General features: G+C 38.7%; 3 protein-coding genes across 3 annotated transcripts; 2 read left to right on the top strand and 1 right to left on the bottom strand.

Annotated features, from left to right (window-relative positions):
* Positions 1-3,529: 3,529 nt before the first annotated feature.
* LOC145495029 (kinetochore protein Spc24-like) lies at positions 3,530-4,597 on the bottom strand. Its single transcript, XM_081474606.1, has one exon. The coding sequence runs from the start codon at positions 4,593-4,595 to the stop codon at positions 4,017-4,019; it is 579 nt and encodes a 192-aa protein (XP_081330732.1). The 5' UTR covers positions 4,596-4,597; the 3' UTR covers positions 3,530-4,016.
* Positions 4,598-4,758: 161 nt separating this feature from the next.
* On the top strand, positions 4,759-6,560 carry LOC145495030 (uncharacterized). The gene is made up of 2 exons (XM_081474607.1): positions 4,759-5,050; positions 6,431-6,560. The coding sequence occupies exons 1-2, from the start codon at positions 4,759-4,761 to the stop codon at positions 6,544-6,546; spliced, it is 408 nt and encodes a 135-aa protein (XP_081330733.1). The 3' UTR covers positions 6,547-6,560.
* Positions 6,561-8,043: 1,483 nt separating this feature from the next.
* Positions 8,044-12,459, top strand: LOC145495031 (general transcription factor IIH subunit 5-like). The gene is made up of 2 exons (XM_081474608.1): positions 8,044-8,180; positions 11,001-12,459. The coding sequence occupies exons 1-2, from the start codon at positions 8,044-8,046 to the stop codon at positions 11,182-11,184; spliced, it is 321 nt and encodes a 106-aa protein (XP_081330734.1). The 3' UTR covers positions 11,185-12,459.
* Positions 12,460-13,395: the final 936 nt, after the last annotated feature.

The raw sequence follows: 13,395 nt of genomic DNA, 5'->3' as shown, positions 1-13,395 counted from the left end.
CATTTTCTTTTGTTTTGCTGTCTAGTTTTTTTTGTTTTTGTTTTTTGTCTTTCTGTTTTGTTTTGTTTTGTTTGTTTTTTTTGCTTCCTCTTCTTTTTCTTTTTCTTTATATGTACGTTTCCTCTAATTCATTGCTGATTCATGATAGCAGAAAAAAAATCCTAGATTGCAGCATGTTTTATTAATTTTTTTTTTTTAGTTTTTCCAAGCTTTTCGGCTGTTTCTTAATTCTTCTCCCTCGCCACAAGGATCAGCCTTCCGTTTATCGCTTTCTAAGGTTACAACTCATCTGTTTACTCTTAACTTGGCTCGACCAATTAATAAATCTGTCAGAAAATGAAGGAGACTTAAAGTTTTAGCTGGCCGGGGCTTAACTATTTTGTTAAGGGCTTATCCTTTTTTGATTGAGGGTAAAAGACAACCTTTTACCTTTCTTCGGGTAAAATCGTCTTGGGGCGGTAAGTTGGCCGACATTGCTTAGACATATAAAGATTACTCCAAGCTTTAAAGTCGGCTTTAACATAAGTTTAAATTCTCCATCTCTCAGGTTATTACCCTGGTTAGCCTTTTGGGAGCTTTTAAGACCATCGGGCAGATTGGCCGCAAATCGGGACTTCTCTTTCTATCGACGGCTTTGATCGGTGTGTACCCTCCGCGAGGGAATACTAGGATGGAGAAAATATGATTCAATTTCAAAGCTATGTGAAAGAGTTGTGATTCAAAGGACTTTCCAAGATTTTCTCTTCTTCCACTATTTATTTCAAATTTAATATCGAGGACCCCCGGGGGAACTATCATATATAAAGGAAGGGGGTGCTCTTCGGAAATTTTGAGAAGAAGTTCTTCTAAGAGATGGGCCATTAGAAAAGTGATGGGGGTGGGGGTGGGACTTTTTCAGCTTGCAAGATTTTTTTTCCACGCCCACTGCCTCTGCAAGATTTAGTTTTGGTGGTGGTGGGGGTAAAATTTTCCACTTCCACAATCTTGATCTTGACACTCTCCACAGTCTGAATGCCTGGAGCAGGGTTCAAAACAAAGAATTCTTATGTTTCACACAGTCCTTCTGCTTTACTGTCAAAATCACACGCCAGGGGAAACATAACCAAGTATCAGACACATCTTTGTTGAAAATGGTTTATACATAGTGCTATTGCCCAAAATGGCCCTGTTTTGCAGCTGTTCTTTAATGTTTAGGGAAATATTAATCTTATTGATTGGCCGTCCATTAACAAATATGGTGCCAAAGGCCACATTGGGCTAGGGTGGTGTGGGGGCATGCCCCCCTCCCCAAATAGTATCTTTTTTTTGCAAAATTGAAGCATCTTTGGTGCATTTTTCACGATTTTTAGCTGGTAAATTTAATGTATTGATCGGGCTTGAATGATGTGGTTTTTACTTTGCTAAAAACCTAACATAGATTAAAAATGCTCACACTAAGCACATCTGTTGTGTAAAACCTCCACAATAGTCTTTGATTCCAACCTTTGGTCTTGATCTTAGGGAAAGTTTTACAGTTCGACATGCGTGTTCCCATCTGTGCAACAATCTTCATTTATATATATTTCAGTTGTGAAATTATTGTTATAATATTATGTTGAGGCTTTCAAAACATGAATCAAGCAGGATCGCTGTTTATAGCATATGGTTCAGTATCACTTTTAAGTCCTGGCCGCTCAATATCCATAATGAGGTTGCCGCACCAAAATGTTTCAGTGTGGAAAGGGAAAAAGGCCGTTTTTCTAACTGTAGAGAAAATCTGGTGAATGAGGATTCAGGATTCCAGCTGGATCCAGAAAACTGCAGTATAACCCCCACCACCCCCCATCCATCACTTTTCTAATGGTCCGTCCTGAAGAGGTATCAAGGCCTTCTTTGTGGGCATGGCTTGAAATTTTTTTCAGCCCTAAGAGGTACCTATTCTAAACTGACACATCATCTCATCTCCCGTGATACAAGAAGTTTCAGGCATATACACCTCTCTGTTTTTAGATACAGATTAGCTAAAAATGGCTTTGTGGCCCTGAACTGTTACCGGGGCTTTCAAGAAATGTGCCCCTGGTTTGATCACCAGGTTGTTGAGCACAGAGTCACCCATGCACACACCATGTTTTGTACCAGTGTTCTCTTGCTAGCACTGACCTCCAGAAATGTGAATCACTTTTTAATTTTATTACCTCAATTTAATGACACAATCACAACAAAATAGTAGAAGATACGAAGTAAGCCTAAGGTATGATCTGAGTTACAACACCATGAAAAAAGAGAGGAGCCTAGACAACAAACATAATATCAGTACTTTTACGTGGTATAGTTCCAAGAAGTATTCTATACCCAGCCCAAGGTAGGATTAAACCAAAAAACCTTCTGTGGTTGGAGTATAGAACTGATATCAATATTTTAAAACAGCACATTTCATCCCAAGAGGCCAGAATCCTTTTGCTAGAAGGGTCTTCAGTAAATACACATAATTGCAACCCCTGGTATTAACTATTAAGGGATGAGAAAGGTATTCATACTTCTTGGTGATCAAGCCAAGTCAGTAAACTTCACATCAATAATCCACTTTAATTATTGTGATGAATTGATTTTTATACTGACTATAATAAAATTTATTGTCATCTGAATATAAAACTAATAACTAGGTCATTGTTTTAAAAACAACAGAAATGAGCAAAAGCAAAACACTAGCAACTTGATTGAGTCATGTGTTTGTCAGATAGGCATGCACAATTCAACTGAAAGTCTGATATTTTCAGACGTCCAAACACAGAACCTTCAAGGGGTGCTCATTTTTTGTCCACTGATCAAGAGGAATGAAGACTCTGAGTACAAGGTCAAGTAGAAAACAATCTCAGGGTAAGGGAGGGGGTATTCCCTATAGTGGCCTATATGGGAAGGTTTCTGCCCAAAAGGGGTGCTTTTTTCAGGCTTCAGGCCTGGGTTGTTTGAAAGGTCGATAATGCTATCCACTGGATAAATCACTATCCAGTGGATAGTGTAGTTTGTTTTATTAACACTTATCCACTGGATAGGGATATATCTGGTGGATAGCATTATCCAGCCTTCGAACAACTTGGGCCAGGTATTTAAAAGGGTAGGGATTTTACAAGTTGAGGTATATGAAAAGGAGAAAAATCTGTAATTAGAGGGACATCATTAACTTCACTTCAAGTGTTTAGAAAAGAGATGCAATGTTTTAGGTATGTCAAAGGGGAAACTTTTCCAATTAAAGCTATATGGAAGGGTTACCTTTTCTTGCAAAATGGTATACAAAAGGGTAAGGGGTTGGACCTTAGGGTGAAGCCTCCCTATATAAAATGTCCTAGATTATCCCTCCCCCCCCCCCCCCCCCCACCTCCCCCATGACTACAACCTTACATTTTTGGGGATTAGGGTGTAAAGCAGTGTTTCAGTGGCCCCTGAAGACCCTTTTTAGGGGCCAATATTTTAGGAAAGGGGCCAGTACATTGAAAGCTACAAAGGGAAAAAATGTATCAGGGTACCAAGGAAAATAAAGCAGTTCATTAGGATCTATGATAAAATTTAATAGTAAGTGCTTTTTGAAGTGTTTCTACTCAATAAGGTTTCTTTTGAATCAGATACTACTATCAAGGATCTGTGCATTACTAGAGAACAATCCTTAGGAATACATGACGTAGTAATGATGATGTAAGTCTGCAGCCTTGGAAAAGGAAAGGGCCAAATTGGCCCTTTTTTCGTTTTTCTGGGGGCCATCTCTGATTGCAAAGCAGGAATCCCGCAATGGCGTGGTCTGGTGGAAACACCGGTCAAGTCACCCACTGCTGCAGATGCACGAAATTTGTGAACTATTCTAAAATTTCTCTGAAACCAGTCTACAAGTGTACATCATTATCACACTGTCTCACTTGACTATAAGCTTAACTAAGCATTCAAATATAGCTTTCTTATGATCAAACTCCTCACTTTTACTAAAATGTTCTTAAACCAATTAAAAATGTCAAATCCCTTAATATGCATCATCTGAAGTTCAGTCCTCAGGCCTCAAGAAGATCCCAGAGAGAATTGACAATGTCAAATTTCGACTTTTCGCTTTTACTAAAGCAGAAGGGTTTCACGTCATTCAAGTTTGCAATGAATCCTTTGACTTGGTCTTCATCACTCTCATAATCCCACCTGATATGGCTCACGTTTGTGTATAGGCTGAAATTGTACTTAGTTTGCGGAAGAATCTCCACGCGGTTGGTTTTCACTTCGGTAGCTTTCTCCATCAAATCCTTGATTTCGTCTTCCTTGCCCGTTATTTTTTTCTCGAAGACTTTAACATCAGTTTCCAACTTTTTGATGTGCTTGACGGTAGCATCTCTCTCAAGCTGAAGGGTTTCTACTCCATTTGAATTCTCGTTGATTCTCGAAGCTTGCTCTTCCTCTTCTTTGTCAGCCAGTAGTTTACTTAAAGCTCGTAAGGTCGATTTCACGCTTTCCTGTTGAAGAGATCGCTCCTGTTGGACCTCGTTATAGATCTTTGCAACTTTTCCTAGGACTTCTTCGTCTTCGGCGCTAGCAAGAACCGTGATAACCTCATTAGGAGTTGCTAAAGCTTCTTTAAAGGACATTTTTGTTAAAATTTCGAAGATTGTTATCAAGATAGAAGCAGAAAATCCGTTTGCAGATTGTAAACAAAACTGTAATTTTGAAAACTGGCGGCCAGAAACCAAACTCGTTTCCAATCCCTATCTCTTTGGTGGAGTAGTGTCCAGACTTCTTTCAGCCTACAATATGGCGGACAGCATTGCAGCTCTTTATGACCGTGCAAAGCTTTTACAAAGTAATGGATGTCATAACGATGCTCTCAAAGTATTGGATAAGGTCATTGGACTTGCTGAACAGTATAAAGAGGAAAGCAAATCAGTAACTCGTTTGTTATCTTGTGCATGGAACGACAGAGGACATTTAAAATACTTGCAAGTCAAATTCGATGATGCAATTTCAGACTATACTCGGGCTATAGAACTTGATAAAGACTTTACAATACCTTACTACAACCGAGGGCAGGTTCATTACAGAATGGGTGCGTAAGATTTACTTTAAGATCATCTTTAATTTATAAAAAAATTACTTCACACGTTACGGTCTAAAGTGTTTACAAAGTTTTACGTGCGCTCTGATTGGTCAGCAAGCCGTTTTGCGTGAGGCTATGTTAACACAGTAACGTTATACATTTGCGTTGTATATAAAATGGAAAATGGCTACTTGTTTTTTAAATATGCCGATACAAACAGTGTAAGAAGCTTAGGGGAATTAATTTGAAATTAACATTGTGGAACTTTCTAATTCTCCCATATACCCCCGGCCCCTTGCGCTGGACCATGCACACACGTACTGAAGGCATCTGGGGTCGAATGTGGATTGATACCCTTGATTGACCCTTGATTGACACTCAATCAAGACTTGAATGATGCTCCATAGACACTGTGGTTGACACTGGATCAACACTTGTTGACTAGTTGAGAGTTGATTAAATTTTGATTGATGCATATGAGTCAGTTGACACTTGGCTGACTAACAACCAACTGTTGATTGAGTGCTGATCGAGTGTCGATTAAGTGTCAATCAAGATGTCGGTCAAGTGTCGACCAAGTATCGATCAGGATGTTGATCGAGTGTCAATCAAGAGTTGACTAAGGGTGTGGATCGAGGGTATCGATCAACACTCAACCGTGGATGCTGTTAGTACACATGATCCCTTGTGTTTATGCCACCCTATGTAAAAACCCCTGCAATTTCCTATTTCTTGATTACAACACCATTCATTGGTCTTCCGTAATCAGTGGAGGTGGCTTTCAAACCCTGTTTGTGACGAAGAACAGTGAAGTTAAAACAATAGAACTTTGGAGGTGTATAGTACATTCAAAAATGTTTCCTCTGAGGTCTTTAGTATGAAAATGACAGCATCATATCAGTCAGAGGCAAATCATGCTACGATTTCTGAACAGATGCCTTCTTATGTTGATTTAACCAAACTAACTTGAAAGTAGTCAAAGCTTACAAAAAGATCCTAACATGATATTGTGTATAAGTTATAACCTACAGAAAAGGTTCATCACACTTTGGTAGAAACGAATTGACTTGTGTCTTAAGTTTCTCTGCAGAACACGTTTTTGACCAATTTTTTTTTAAACATTTGATTATCAATTCCATTCCAACAAAAACCAATGACAAAAATTCAATACACACATGCAAAAAGAAAAACAGGAAAACAACAACAACAACAGCTAATCAAGCCAAGTCTAGTTTCTATTTGTTTCAGTAATTCACAAATCAGTGGAGACAGAGTGAGACAATACTGTAACACTAACCCCCCCTCCCCATTCCACTCAATTTACTCCTAACTGGAATTAGCCTGTTTGTCGGTTCTGAAGTCTTAATTCTCATTACCTTTGAATTACAGGTAGATACAAGGAGGCAGTTCAAGACCTTAGACAAGCCCTTAAGATTGATCCAAGCTTTGAGGATGCAGAACATAACCTACGTCAGGCATTACAAGATTGGAAATTATCTCTCTAATCTCTAAAGATTTTTAATGAGGTTGCATTTAGGTTGGCTTGCAGGATTATCGAAACTGCTGAGACTTCTTTGGATAATATCATTGAACAAGTCACTTACAGACATCTTACATGTGATGCATGCAAGAATTAGGAGAGATTGGCAGGAACTTCCATGTTATATCAAGACAAAAGCAGCCACCTGCTCTGGCCCATGTATTTAATATGTTACTTAGCCAAGTCTAAAAGCTAAAAGCAGAGGTCCTTGGCTGGGTTCTTCAAAGCCTTATTAAGCTAAACCAGGATAAGCAACAATTTTGATTTGAGTTTTGCACTTTGCGGTGAGGTTTTTCTGTGTATTGTTTGGCCTTCTGTTTTGAGTTTGTGTAATCCCAAAATGCACAAAACAAAAGCAGGGAAAAACATGGGTCTACAAGAGAAATTTATACTTTAGTTAACTTTGGGTTAGTGTTAACCACCTTCCAAACAACCTGGCCCTGTTTACAACAAGTCAACTTGATATGAGTCTGCGATCCAATCGAAAACCAGCACTTTGTCAGCGGTCAACTTCAAAAAAACAAGTGACCTCGATGAGCTCTAAACTTGAGCCTGTGATATGGTCATGTGATACTGGTCAGCAGATACCTTGTTTTGACAGGTGTCAAATGACCATAACATGGATGTCTAATATCGAAGAAAGATGCTATAAACCAAGGCTAGTGGCAGGTCTCTCTCAACCTATCAGCTAGAGTACGGCCGTCATCTTGCATGACGCCATCGTTGTCGTCGTTGTGCGTAGACGCCCATGAGCAATACCGGTAGCCATGATAACCATGAGAAAATCAGTTCATGGGTTACCTTTTCTTTCCTATATGAATGTGGGGCTTTGTTTGGCAGCCCTTCTGGTCGCCAGAACTCCGCTATTATATGGTAAGGTCTCGGTCTGAGAGTTCACTCTCGGTTAATAAAGACCTAACTCTCGGTTAATAAGTAGTTAGTACATACTAAGTGACTGTGCTTATAATCCAACAGCAGCGAATTGAATCAGAAAACGAATTGCAACAAATGAAATAAAGTTAACTTTATTATTACCTTCAGTTTGTTGATTCATTGAGATTTTATATATTTATTTTTCTTGGGGGAGAGGGGTGCAATGCAAGGTATGAAGCTGACAAAAGGTTGCAAAAAATGCATACCATTAAGTATATTAACTAGGTCAGTTTCTTAATATTTAAGTAAAATTACTCTTGAGCTGAGTGGAGGGAAACAACCTTTGGTGCAAAGAATTGGGAGTTTTGAAAACTTGAATATATTCAAAACAAATATAATGGGATTCTGCTGTCTTACGTAGAATCTCAGCTATAGGCATTTTGTGCATTTCAAGAAGAGGACATACTGCAGACACGGTCAAACAGCTATATCAGTCAAACTGATAACTCAGTACAAGGGATCCACTGGGGTCCACTGCTACGTACTCCCCACCCCTCCCCAGACCGTCCTGCTTCCTCCGTAAAGGCCAATGAGCGGTTACCAAGCTCTATTTCATTCAACTCCCTGTTCAACTTTTGGAGATGCTACTGGAGAATTAGGAAGGATTGAGACCTTTGGAAATCATTTCAAGATGGTAAATGTGACGAAGGGTGTTTTAATCGAATGGTAAGCTTTTCAATGTCTTGTGAAGACAGGTTAACATAAAAGGAAGTATGAGTTTTAGTCGAAATTTTATTATGGCACAAGCCGTAAGTGTTAGCCTGCTAGCTAAAGTTACTCTGGCAAGCCAGGGTACTGAAAACTTTCACTCCATTTAAAGCAATTAATTTGCGATACGATCACAAGATTCTATCCACAATAACGATTTACTTTCTCAAGTTGTTTTCAACTTTAGATTCATAATGTTCCTTGGGGGGAATAGGTGGACAAATAACTTATGTCAGATGACTTCCATTATAATTTGTTGTAGGGCTATTAATTACTATGTAGGCTTACAAACTGCTGTGACCATATATACATGTATAACCTAGCTAGATCAGTTTAAATCCAAATATACAGTAAAATTGCTCCCCTGTAAAAGTACAGTGGTTAAGAAAGACTCCTAAGGGACTTGTCGAGGGAGGGGGGAGTGAGAGGGAAACTCCCATATTAAAGGTTGGGGATTCTCGCTGAAAATTTGAATTCAACCCCTGAAGGAGATCACTCTGGGCATGGTTCAAGCTTTACTTGACCCCTGAAAGATACCACTTAAAACAGAAATAGGCTTGATTTACCAGCTGCCATTCAGGAGGAAAGGATCTGGTGTTAGTATACCGTACACAAGAGACTAGTGGAAATCAACCTGAAAATGGAATTAAGAGTGTTTTTTTTATCATTAGTTCTTCAAGTGCACCCTAAAAGATACTTTGACTGTAGAACATTTATTAACACTGGCACTATACAATACTGACAGCACATTACTTGCAAAAAAACATTACTTTTACAGCTAAAAATAGTGGCGTTTCATCATGAACACTTTTAGTGAGACCAAAATCCATGATTTATAGCCCTAAGCAAGATAACGGCACCCCTAACAGGGGTTTCATTAAGGCCTGAGCACCGTGCAAGTTGACCAGCTGTGAGGATGCCCACCTATGAAAACCAAGTGTCCTCCTGTTGAACATGTTAATGAAACCCCTGCCCTGACCTTTTCATATGGGAGAACCCAGACTAAAGCTTAGCCTAGTGCAATTGAAAAGGAACACAATGATATGTAATTCCTTGACTGTAACTTGAGTTCAAACTTCAAGAAACCTTACGTTCATTTCAAAAATTATAGTTAAGTTTCTGGCAGTAGAATTGACAAATCGAATATGGTTTAGCATGGTCTGTACTCTTATTGACAATGGGTATGCGTCATCACAGTGGTCAAAATGTTGTGGACTCATGAGACGCAGCCGAGTGAGTCCACAACCAATTGCGTGACACATTGACGCGAGCAGCATGGTATGGACTCTTTTCGACAACGGCAAATTAGCCAATCAGATTGCAAGTTTAGCAGCAATGGTGGTAAAATTAACAAATCAAATGTGGTTTAGCGTGGTCTGTACTCTTATCAACAACGAGTGCACATCATCCCAGTGGTCAAAATGTTGTGGACTCACGAGACGCAGCTGAGTGAATCCGCAACAAATTTTGACCACTGTGATGACGCGTACTCGTTGTCAATAAGAGTACAGACCACACTAAACCACATTTGATTTGTTTTTTTACCACAATATCAAAGATAAGGAAAGAAATCTTTGTCAAGATTTGTAGACAATTGAAAACAGTGACTGGGACTTGAAAGTGCATGCGTTGCACTATGCAAATGAGCTACTTTTATGTGTCAGACTTTCCTTTCAAAAACTTTTACAAACTGGCTCAACATGCAGAAACAATAAAAAAATGTTTGGGATAAGAGTAATGACACATTCATTGTTGATAAGAGTACAGACCACGCTAAACCACATTTTGATTTGTTTTTTACCACAATGTCAATGTCAAAGAAAATGTTTTTTTCAGAGCCCGTGCTGAAAAAGACATTGCGCAACACATTGATGCGAGCAGCGTGGTATTGACTCTTATCGACAATGGCAAATTAGCCAATCAGATTGTGAGATTAGGAGCAATTGTGGTAAAATTAGGGTTATCCTGTCAGGTTCAAATGTGACAGACGGGTTTCAATAAGATTTTTAACAAGAGGGAATATGACTTGGATATGACTTCTGGTTATAACAGGGCCTTGCCAAGCTAGGGGGTCTGGGGGCATGCACCTGCGAAGAAAAAAAAATTGAAATTCTACACTTGTAGAGATGGATTTTCCTGCAATTTGGACCACAAAGTTGGTTGCTTACAAAATCGTGGTTTCTTTGACTTAAAAAAGCTCAGCTTTTTAGTAGACTGTTAGACAGTCTTCTGAAAAAGACAGGAACAGCACTATCTAAAATATTGACGAGGCAGCCAGATATAGTTCTGTTCACACCAGTCAATTTGCCCAGCCCTAAATGAAACCCCTAGCAACGGTGTTATTTTTCTGTAACTTAAAAAAGATTACCATAACCAATGTGAATCTTTCATATTCTATTTGGGTACGATAAGCAAAAGGTGTGATGAACATGACTAAACATATGACACTGTGTAATGAGCAAGGTAATAAGCTGGGCTGGGTTGTTCAAAGCCCAATTAAGCTAACCCAGGATTAGCAAAAATTTTGATTTTAGTTTTGTAACTTTAGGGTTAGGTTCTCTGTTTTTTAATAATCTCAACCTAGACAAAACATACTGTGAGCAGTGAAAAACATTTTTATACAAAAAAGTAATCATCGGCTAACTTTTAATCCTGGGTTAGTGTTAACCATCTTTCGAACAACCCCGCCTAGGCATCCATAGAGTAGGGTTGCACTGTACATGTGGCTTGCTTGATCTGTAGGACTTTACATCAATTGTATTTTGCCTTTCTTTGTAGTGATCCTGCGGTGAAGCAGTTTCTTCTTCACCTTGATGAGAAAATAATTTTGGGGAAGAAGTTTGTGATAGATGATCTGGATGAGACACACTTGTTTGTGTCTGCAGAAATTGTTCCTGTCCTGCAAGAGAAAGTCTGGGAAATTATGGATAATAATTCCTTCAACACCAGTCAAGCCAACTGAAAATGATCAGATTTACAAGAACCTCTAGCCAGCCTTGCAGCTGCTCCAATGTCAGTAACTTGATGCATGCCAAGGAGAAGGAGACCAATGTTGCAACAAGTTGGCTTTATGAAAAGCTGCAGTGTTGGACTAATACTGGACAGGAATGAGTGGTGGTCAATCTTTGAAGCATCGTAAAATACATCAGTGTGGGAGCATTATCGTTCTTTATTGTACAAACCAAAGGTCTAACATTGTGATTATGGTGAACCAGATGGTTCCAATGTCAGATCAGTTACAGCTGTCATGAATTATTTATAGATATGGGGGTGGCGAATGGCAAATGCAAGACTTTGCGAGCTGAAAAGACAAGCGTTTTCTTTGCAAGCCTGAGACATTTTGACTTTTTAAATTGTGAGACAGACTATCTTCAACTGGAAATTCAAATATAACATTACATTTTGATATCCTAGAACAAGCTATATAGCTGTTTTTCTAACACTAATATGATGTTGGGGTATGCACATTAGGATTAACTTTGTCTCTGAAATTTGAAAGTTGCATTATCAAAATTCAATATATCAAGGGTCTTAGAGAATTCCTTGGCCTCGTAAAAAAAATGGAGACCCAGAGACAGCTTTGTGAAAAACTTGAGACTGCGAGATGCATGTAACTACCAAAAAACTGAGACTATGATACTTGCGAAATGCGACTAAAATTTTGCAAGACACAGAGTTATAGAAGGACCATTTATCTCCCCTAGATATTGTGATGCCACAATTCCACAATAAAACACAGTGTTGAAACTTTTAATCACAGATCTAAGAGATATACAGTTCAGCAACTCAACTGAGCACTTGGTTATTACACCATTAGTCACTTGACTTACAATAGTTACTATGGGGGATACCCACAGGCAATTGCCTAACACTACAATTATATGGATCCCCCATTGCAGTAATGAGGACTACGCTTGCCTTTAACAATTTCTCAGGGTCATCTCCAATCTTGTCCCTAGATCCAGTGTTTTCAGTCAGTGGTGACTGGACTCCTGACACTCTGAACAAAATCAATAACCGGAACTAGTAAATCCTGGTGCCAGTTTGATTTGCGCATGTGTTTGAGTTCAATGATGGTCTCTGAACATGAGTTGAGAGTAGCCTCTGGTCTCGATTCTTGATTCAAACCAAAAGGATCCTGGCCTCTGGGAATGAGATTAGAATGACGTTCTCTGAAGAAATACTGATAACTGGAACAACATATTATTTACTGGTCATAAAAATAAATACTCAATGTTCACACAACAACTTTCAAGGCTCGATTTCTTTACTGTTCTTTATTATTTTACCTATTTTGTATTTACTTTTTTATGGTCTTTATTTATATTTATTTACTTAAATATTTTTAAGGGTTGGGGGAGGGAGCTGGTGATGGACAAAAGAACTCAGAAAAGCAAAGAACCCCAACATAAAATGACATTTGTGTCATTAGAGTAGACTGCAAGACAGCCATTTATTTCACTTTTTGTTTGACACAGCTGAAGAATCTGAAGCATGGACAGTGCACATGAACCTCGCACTCTTCATTTTCACTCACCAGTTTTGACACTCATTCCAGTTCTTTTCTTCGAAGACTTTGCATCCTTCATGCTTTTGCAAAAAATAGGACTGTTTTGCAGAGTCTAGTTAGTAGTTTGTCACAAAAAAGATCTGCATCTAAATTGGTATTTTACAATAACTGTCTAATTTCTCGTGTGCTGATTGGCCCATCTTTATCATCAATAAGAGTGCAGACAGATAAAATTTTAATTTATGCAAGATTTCAAGTTCAATTTTCAGCTGTCAAACTGTTAACTTTTCAACCAATGAGATTTTATGGACTTATTTAAGTAGCCAATCAAAATGCGAGGAAAGCTATTGACAATGTTTATGTCATTTTGAATAAAACTCTATCTTTGTTTACAGCAAGTTTACGGCGTCTTTTCCCCTTATTTATTCCTGGCATTTGACCATTGTGGGGTCTTGTTACTGTAAAAAACAAATTGACATCAGTTTTTTTATGTATCTGTCCTCTTAGTGATGATAAATTGCATCATAACAATGTCCAGGTGGTTCTGCAGTAAACAAACAAACAAACAAAATTGCTCAGGTTGATGATTCATCACATAAAATGTGGCAGATATGCTCGTATGTGCCATTTTTTTTTTGGGGGGGGGGGGGTGGGATTAAGCAG

Source organism: Orbicella franksi, chromosome 8 (assembly GCF_964199315.1).
Source record: "Orbicella franksi chromosome 8, jaOrbFran1.1, whole genome shotgun sequence".
Lineage (NCBI taxonomy): Eukaryota > Metazoa > Cnidaria > Anthozoa > Scleractinia > Merulinidae > Orbicella > Orbicella franksi.
This window is presented reverse-complemented; position numbering and strand designations above follow the sequence as displayed.